General features: G+C 40.1%; 1 protein-coding gene across 1 annotated transcript in view; it reads right to left on the bottom strand.

The window, feature by feature from the left end:
* Positions 1-4,016, bottom strand: part of SPAG16 (sperm associated antigen 16) — a 432,582-nt gene extending 428,566 nt beyond the window's left edge. The window contains exons 1-2 of the mRNA XM_065669744.1: positions 3,799-4,016; positions 105-151 (exon numbers count right to left, since the gene is read on the bottom strand). Of these exons, the coding sequence (XP_065525816.1) occupies positions 105-151; positions 3,799-3,841 (90 nt within the window). The 5' untranslated portion in view covers positions 3,842-4,016. The remainder of the gene's footprint in view (positions 1-104; positions 152-3,798) is intronic.
* Positions 4,017-9,549: the final 5,533 nt, after the last annotated feature.

The following is a 9,549-nucleotide window of genomic DNA, read 5'->3' on the forward strand; positions in this document are numbered from 1 at the left end:
CATCTGCCAGGACTTTTTTATGACTGATGAAGTAAAACAGAAGAATGAAACATGAATAGTCTACCATATACATATATCAGAAGATCATCAATTTAGTAAATTACCTCTTCATACTGGTGATCATCCTCAGAGTCATCTGTTATGGTAAATTCTGCAGCTCTTGTTAAGTCTGAAACAGCTGACAAATGTGATGATTTCCAACTTTATATAAGAAGTATCATAAAGCAAACATCTATAAATCTGTTACTACCGCCTTTCCCCTTGCTCTTTCTGACACAAGACTTGACACTTCTAGGCTTTCAGCCTTTAGCTGAACAACCTCCAATGAAAACAATGCGCACAGAGAATTCTCTCAGAGAACAGCAATTTTTTAAATCAAATTCAGATGTCCAACTTCAAACATGGGCATCTGAGATCAAGTACTGAATACTAGAGAACCATTTACTGCAGCTGATACAAATGCCTTAATTACAGCACAGCTACAATAAAAAAAAAAGCTAAGGAACTTTCAAAATGTAAAAATTCATTTGGCAATTACCTACAGTTCCTCCAAATGATTTGCGCTCCAATTTTTCATTCCAAGTAACAACAAATGGTGCAAAATTAAAAACCCAAATATTTTTTCATCCACTAGCCTCACAGCCCATTAAAGTACAACTAAAATGCTTTTAGCAAGATGCTCTGTTGAGAGTTTCCATAGGAAATCAGTTAGCCTATAAATGACCCATGTAAATAAACCAGAATTAAATTTCAACAAAAAGAAAACCAGCAATTCAGTACTTCACACACAGAGAAGAATAAAAGATACATGATTTTCCAGCTTTGCATCAGGCTTCCCAAAACTCAGTTATTCTCCCAAACACCAGGCCTTTTGCTACATCTCTCACAGTATAATACATATGTAAAAGTATCAGCTGCATTCAAGACTATCAGTTAAATTGTAACCATCTGGAAGGGTAACAGCTGAAGATAATGTCCCAGAAAAAGGACAAATACCATTTGGTTTTTAGAGATGGTTTTTAGGGTTTGAAATAAGAGATGGAGAGATGCCATTTTCTCTTGTAAACAACAGGAAAAAAAAACAAAACTAAAAACCAAAACACAAATAGGGAAGTCATTGAGTGACTAAATGCATAATTTTCAGTAATCAAGTCAAAGCACATCTGTTTACCTCCAACTGCACAGAAACACTACACATTTACTGTAAAAATTGTATACAGATATAGGAAACTGCCCTGAACACTCAGAATCTCCTGTCTAGGCTTAGTACAAGAAAGCAAACGCCTGTAACAACCCCCAAATTTACTTCCCAACCTACTGCATCAGAGACTGCAGATATGCAACTCAGGACTTAAGTCATCACCTCTCTGTATCTCTAATTTCACTCTCTATTTCTAGCTTCACTCTCCATTTTCTAGCTTGACTGATTCTTAGAATGTCTAATTCTAAAACCTGAACTATGCAGAAACTCCTCTCCAAAAAATGTTACTGTACTTTCTTTCATAAGGAAGGGGAAAAAAGGAAGGAATCCCCAAACTATTAGGCCTAAATCTGTTTTCTATCACACCAGAAGAAATCTGGATTTATTCTTTAAAGGGAGGGCAAAGAAATTGCACAGTTCAAACAACTTATTTTCTCTCAGCCTGGACCACATGTGGATCCAACAAGGGAAGCAAAGAGAACCAAGATGAAAATAGCTCATGTTGAGATATGACTTTCAAGAGCTGATGCAGGGACCCAACCACTGGGCCAGCTTTCAATTGTCTGCCTGCCAAGAGGTCCTCACATCAGTGTTTGGCCACATCCTCATAGAAGCACTCTTGACTCCTGGACTTTGTTCCTTCAACTCAGAGGAAAGTTCATCCGAACTGCTGATTATATAAGAAAAAGGGAACAGCTGCAAGGTATGAGTGCAGAGCAGTAGGAACAGGTTACCTTTATCATTTGAAAAAGCAAGAATGCTTGCAGCAGGCAAGTCACAACTGAAGACAGTAGTACTGACTGACTAGTTAGGGTAATGTTCTAAGACCCCCTTTTAAAACTAGATCAAGATACCTTAGCACTAGCTAGCTAACTACAAATTTCTCTTCAAAGAATGAGACTTTTAAAAGTGTGGCAATGTCTGCAGAGCATGACTATTCGGGTATAACATTTTTTCTGTGAAGCAGGGGACAATTCCCATACATATGTAGTAATTCTATGCATGAACTAAGTATCTGCGTACTTCTCTGGAACCTTTAAGCCTCTTCATTACTTTCCAGCACAGTATTTATCAACTTTAAAATACTGTACCCAGCAATTTTTCACACATTTAGTGATTTAAACAGAGTCTATTTTTCTAAAGCTATCTTTTGTATGATCCCCCACCCCCATCTCGACTACTTTTCTGCATTTATCAAATCTTTCACTGCAGTAAGAAACATCACCACAGCACTTGATAAGTAAACCACTTTCAAACACTGCTTTTTCCTGAATTTTTGTGACCTGATCGTCCTTACAATCCACTACTGTCTAAACTAACATGTCACTGCAAACACCACGCACAGACTGAAGTATTACTTAAAATCATCCATGTCTTTCTTTTCCAAAAAAATCCATCACCTAGTGCACAATAAAACAGGAATTAAGTTTAAGCTATTGCATTTTCCCAAACACGGTCTTTTTTTATACACATCCTGATGCAGTGTTTTAAGCACACCACAGCGTGAAAACAGCTCTGCAGTTTCAAGAAAGTAGGCACAAGCTCCTAAAGGATAATCCTTGGTTTTGGGGTGGTTTGTTTTTTTGTTTTGGTTTTGTTTTTTGGTTTTTTTTAGATTCTCTTATATTCACATCTTAAGTCTCACAAGGCAGGAAAAACTAAGATTCTGTTTGGCATCTAAAACAATGATTTGAAGATCTTTTTGATTTGGCAGCTCACAGCTACAAGAGACCAGACAAAGCTAGTCTGACCTAGTGACAAAACTAGAATTCAGGTCATCTGACCAAAAATTACTTTCAAAAGCCATAAATTAACAGTATTTGCTACAACTCAACTGTAAAAAGAAGTCAAACTGAGGGTTGGGGGGTTTCCCCTCTAAAAGCCGCAACAAATTAAATTATGTCTAGGTTATTGTATCATTATCACTTTGTCATACCATCACTAAACAAAACCATGAATATCTAGCCAGTTACCACGTGTGGCAGGCACTGGGAAATTAAAGGAGCACTTCCACAGCACACTGCGACTGTGAGCCTTGATAACGAGTCTTGTCACTTCTCTGCAGATAAATTGCATTTACTGACCAACAACTAACACAAGGTTCTTCCATTTCAGACTTCTACCTCCTGCTTAGCGTGGCCCATCAGCAGGGGAACATTAAAGTTACCTTACTTTTCCTGAGGATCACTAAAGGACTCTTACCATCAGCAATGAAAGCAACCACCACGCTAGAGCGAGCAAGACCCTAGTCTTCTTCACAGGGAATACCCTATTGTCCCTTTCTAAGCCCCAGGCGCTAGAACTCACAAAGAATCAACAGGGAGTGGGCTTTTGTGGCTTTTTTTCTCCCCTTCATCAGGTAAACAACACGGCTCTCAGCGCGGAGCCAGGCACGGCTGCCTGCCCTCGCCCTGCCAACAGCCCGCAAGCTGCAGCCCGAGGGTCCCCCCGCCTCAGCCACACGCTGAGGAGACGGGCCAGCCCGCACCGCTCCCCTCCCTGAGGTGGGGAACCAGCAGGACCCCAAGGCGCCCTGCACCCTCCATCCGCCCACCTTAGGCGAAAAGGAGGAGGAAAGCACTCCTGAGGAAGGATACTTTGCAGGCAGAAGGACACCTCAGAACCCGCAGCCCCCTCCATGGCTGCCGCCTCCGCGTCGTGCCGTTGCCGGGGCTACCTCTCGCGAGAGGAGACACCGGCCCCTCAGCGAGCCCCCGGGGCGGTGAAAAAGGCGGTTCGGACCGTGGCCGCCGTTCCGGGTGATGTGGTTCTGCCCAGTATTAGTCACACTTCACCACCTGGCTCCCGCAGGTACCAACAGGTGCTGGCTGTAAGTCGAGAAGAAGCTCCTCACGCCTTTTACTGGTGAGGAAGCGGCCCGGTAGCACCACGGGGACATTTCTGGAAGTGTAGAGTGCTCACTGGAGAAGTTCGGGTTGATTTCAGTGTCCCCTCAGCGCCCTACCCCTGTCTGCTGATGCCTTTCTGATCAGGGTCCACTGTGTTTTCTTATACAGAATGAAAACAACAGAAGGAAGGGAAAAGTTGCTTCAGTCTCACAAGAAGGGATGAATTTCTTATTTAGAGGAAATATTTTGTAGTCAAAACAGGGGTTTGCTGGTTTACCTGAGCTCAGTCCTTTGAGACTGCTTCAATTAGTTTGTTGCAGTATGTTCAAGTTTGATTAAGGGCAGGAGTTTTCCCAGGCAAAAGTTCAGGCAAAAAGTATACTATTGTGGGGAATAGCATAGGAGTTTGAGATAAGGGTGAAGGATTCAACAGGAAAATTTCTGCTCTTTTTTCCTTTTATTTTAAAATAAACTTGGAGGTCCCAGCCCTAAATTTCCAATGAGTTAATAGGCGCTGCATGCAATAGGAATTCAGGTGCTTGGTAACTGAAAATAATTGCCAAAAGTCTCAGAAAAAATAATGAAGTGTTAATAGCTAGGCTAAAAAAGAAAAAGGTGCCAGATTTGCTTGCAAGCTTAAAGATAACAATTGAAATGCAGTCTGAAGATGGAGAAGATGGAAGTGGGTGAAATTGCTTTATATAATTCAATTCAGCCCTGAGCCTGAAAGAACAGGATGCAATTCTGCAAAAGAGGGCCTTTTAGCTATGAAAGTATTATTTTAGCATTTCCTTTCCAGAGATTGTCACACAGGATTAAGTCTACAATGGGAGAGGAATGACATTAGTGAGAAACGATGAGTACTTTGGCAGTGTCAAAGTCTCCAGGTTATAATAAAAGAATATTTTGGCACAAGATCTTCACAGCACTGCTAAGGCAATGAGGACTGTTGTATTCCTTCACAGATGCTCTCATGTCAGCCTCACTGCTGGGTTGAGTTTGATACATGGCAGGGCTTGAACTCATCTGGGTTCATGAGACAAAGGGCAGAGGCTGACATACCTTTCTTTTTGTCTTACAGGTTTGGGTTGGGTATTTTTTCCTTCAGAGTTAAAAGTGGTGTGACTGGAACAACATTCTTTCATCCATATCCAACCAAGTAGAGCAGCCCTGAACTCCAGCAGAGAATCTCAGAAGAAATAACAAGGAATAAGCAGAAGTAACATCATAAAACACAACACCCATGGGTCAGTATTTCCAAAACTGAAGGATTAAAAAGGGTCATAATGCAGTTGGGATGGCTCCAGGTGAAAGCATTGTTCTCTTTAAAGTAGCGCCCAATTCACAACAAACACAGAATAAGTACAGCTGTACTTAATGTCATACAGAAGAAGTTAAGACCACTCCTCTCAGCAACAGGTTTGCTGTTAGTCTTTACACAAAGTAGAACAAACAAAAGGCTAAGCAGTACCCTTCTCATCCTTCTCCACTTTGTAGAGTTTTCTCTGACTCTACAAGCCTAACTTCTTCCTACAAATCTTTCCCAGGACTTCTGTCTCACTGAAATATGGAAGTGTATGGTATCCACAATTGAAGAAGGCTGATAAAAGCTTAAGTAGGGCTCACAGAAATGCTTAAGGGATGATTAAGACTGGAAAAGAATTAATAATGAAAGACAAAAGGAACTAAGTCTTCTTGGTTTATTAAAGGAATAGTTAAACAGCTTGATCAAAGTGCACGGGTAATATATTTGATAAGAAAGGCTATGCAAAGATAGAAACATGCAATCACATCAAGAATTAAATAAAAATAAATTGCAACTAAAATCAAAGAGCAAATTTTTAACGAGTAATTATTTGACTGATTTTTCAAATATAATGGAAACTGTTCCTGGAGGATTTCAGCAATTACAGAGTTCTTTATAAAAGATATATTCCACGTGCAGACTTTAGCCAGTTCAGAATGTCCTATGGCTTGCCTTTTCAAAAAAGTCAGATGTGGTCATTACAATAGCGTTGTCTATGAAAAATAGTTGAAATGAGAAGATAACCAGTTCTGCCATATGTGGAGACTTGCCAGTATCCTGAAGGACCCACAGATTTTACTTGTTTGCTTTTCAAGAAGAATCAGTCAGTCCGTGATTGTTATTTTTCAAAGGTTTAAAGCTTTGTTTGGAAACAGTGTTTGGTTGGCGACTTCTAAACTATGTGTCATCCTATTGTGACTATAAGTGACCTGATAGTACAATAATTTTCCTTCAAAAGCCATAACAAGCCAGCTTATTTCTCTCTACCTTGTCGAAAGCCACCTACCATGAATACATTATATTGGGTTATTGCTAAGCTGAAGTCAAAACACCCAATTCACCCTGCTTTATAGCCTCATAACAGTCTGAGATATAAATTATCATCATCTCCCAAATGGCAATAACCAATGTTGTTACTGTATCCCATAATTTCTCATCAGAAAGGCACACAAGCAGCATATGCTATAGCTTGAGCATTTCATTAAACAGGCTGTTTGCTTTTCTCACACAGCAAGACGAAGCCATACACTTCCACAGATATATCAGCCAGGCAAGATAGTGTTTGAAAAAGATCATTCATGAAAACTGGGTAAACTGGAATGCTCCAGAAATGTTGTACTTGCTCCCAAGCCTTAAGGGCCAGATACTCTTCCAGTTTTACACCACCAACTGAAGGACTGTGAGACTATCCTCAGAGCAAAATATTCCCTCCTACTGAATTCAGCAAGCAAGCTGACCACAATTCTGATGAGTTAAAAAAGAACATCTATGCAAACTACTTGCAGTGACTTTCCCTCCCCTGAAGGAAGATGTCTCAAAGGTGCAGTTTATGTACTTCATCACAACATAAGCAGCCAGAGAATTGTCTGCTCCACTGACTTTTACACACCCATTTCTGATTGTTCTTCAGCACAGTTTGGGGGGAGAAGATAGAAGGGAATGTCATCAGTTCAGCTTTTTGAATGAGCATATAGCATTGCCAGGAATGCTGTAAAGGCAGTATCATGGTGACAGTCAAGAGGCTGTTATCTGCATGGTCATGGTGAAGCAAGGGACCACAGCTGGAAGCCAGAATGAGTTGGCAAACATCGTGTTCCAACTTCTGCTGTGCCATCTGGCTTCCAGTTAGGTGACTGACATTAAATGTATTTTCTCGGTATTGCCATCTGGCAGCTGCTTGTACAACAGCAGAGTAACATGCAGAATCTGGCTAACAGTTACGCTGAGAATCATATCAAGTATACTTGCAACATAGACTCTGAAATGAAAAAAGCTTACAAGTGAAGTTTCTTTAACTGCTGTCATTCCACACACAGAGTATTGTATTTAGGGAACATTCACCTTCCCAAAATTACAGGAACAGGACTTTCGCCCCCTCCCCTTCCCCCCCCCCCCCCCCCCAAATAATGCATTCCAGAGGTATTTTTAACAAACGAAGCAAATTAAGGGAATTGATCATTACAGACAACAGTCTCAAAAAGATGATGCTTTTAACAAGTTTCATCTAAAAATGTAAGAATTGCCAAATACACTGTAACTACAGGAGGAAGTACAGGGCAATAGCTGTGATGCAAAGTTTTCATATTTATAGAGGTCACATTTGCAAAGCTTAGAGGCCATAGTAACCTTGCTGGGCTTTAAATGTAGCAGTAGGGGGTGCTTTAAATAATGGAGTAGGATTGTCAGTAAATATGATCTCATGACAGCTTAAATCAATATATTTTCTGGTCTACCTCCTGCTGTGCATTTCTGCCTCTTTCCTTGCTCCTGTGCTGGTGCTCATATGATTCTCAAATAATTTAAACCTGAAAAAGCTAATCTGGACAGAAAAAAATGGAGGGGTTTTCGGGGGGAGTGTGGCTTTGGGAGGTGTGAATGCTAGGAAAAGCAATACTAAAATTCTAGAGACTTTGCATTCAGAGTTAAGGTGAAGTTAATCAATGCTGTACCTTTTTGTCTTTATAGAAGAAAGTATTTTATTGAAAGCGTAACTGGCATTAGCTGGATTACTAATTGTATTATTTAATGACCTAGTCCAAAAAGCTGGTTTTCTGTGATAAATTGCTAAAATTTAGCCTGGCTTCAATTACACAGCTATTTCACAGGACAGAATGAGGCAATGCTGTGCTCCAAATCCAATGATATGAGTGCAGACAGCAGTATGAAGAGGTTTGACTGCACTTCCAGAAAAATGCAGGAGTGAACAATCAAATATTTTGTCAATAATGCAGAGTGACATTGGTACAAGGTGATAACACACAGCACAGGTTTTACAGGGCACAGTAGTGTAAAGTGCAGTTTTCCGACTGCAGACACTGGAATTTTAATGTATATAGCCTAGTCTGTACATTGTAATGTATAATAGAGCTATTCTATCCACAACAATGCTGCTGTTTCCAAGAACTGTAGCCCTCCCATCTTCCACTGTTAATGCCTTTGTAAATTTTCAGGAGCATTGAACAGATGATACATTTTGACTTCCCCTGAACTAAATTTCAGAGTATTTCTGCATCACAGAGAAGAATAAGTTGTTCTGAGAGAGAGGTGACATCACTTTTTGTTTTAGAAGTCTAAGTGACCCATGTTCTCTCTAAAATCCTAACTAATGATCGTCTGTTCCTGATAATTACAGGCTTTTCATTTCATATCTTCTCTTTGAAATTAAGTTTAGTTAATATGTTTTTCAAATTTAGGCAGCTTTGATCACAAAGCAGCCAATACATTCCTACTACAAGCTAAATAAATTCACCATGTGACAGTTGTAAAAAGGAAAGCCACCATCCTTACACGAAAGGCCAGAGAAAACAAAGTGCTGTATTATCCTAATCTGTGCTTAGTAACAGAGGCAAGAATTGAGATGCCATCATGTCAGAAAACATGCAAAATAAAAGACAAGCAATGGAAAAGCTAGCAGAAATTAGATTTGTTTATTTTACCATGCTTCCAAGTAATCTACTACTTGTTACCCAGGGAATGCATCTTCCCATTGGAAGTCTGAATCTCATACTAATTAGCATGTGGCAGAATAATTGTAGCTGGTTTCCTGCTCAATTTTGAGAGTATGTGCACATACTAAGACCCAACACAACCTGTCAAAATCAGATTAAAAATATACATAAAGGAATATATCTAGGAAAAATAAAAAAAAAAATATTTTATACTGTTGAGTCCTTCAATAAAATTAAGTTTTCTCCCTGTTCCCAGTCCTCTTTTACCTGTCAGACTGGTTTGGGTTGGAAGGGATCTTAAAGCTCATCCAGTTCCAACCCTCCAGCCACAAGCTGGGACACCTTCCCCTGGACCAGGTTAATCAGATAAGCCAAGCCTTTTATGCTGTCTTTTCACTGTTGTTGCCACAAAACACATTTTCCTGTTCTTTGCTGCTTTCCCTACATGGACTCATTGCTTCCTTTTCCCTTGGGTTTTCCCTGTTCTAGCCAACCTCCCTTGAAATCTGACCATTTCATGTGTGG

This window comes from Lathamus discolor, chromosome 3 (assembly GCF_037157495.1).
Source record: "Lathamus discolor isolate bLatDis1 chromosome 3, bLatDis1.hap1, whole genome shotgun sequence".
In the NCBI taxonomy this organism is placed as follows: Eukaryota; Metazoa; Chordata; class Aves; order Psittaciformes; family Psittacidae; genus Lathamus; species Lathamus discolor.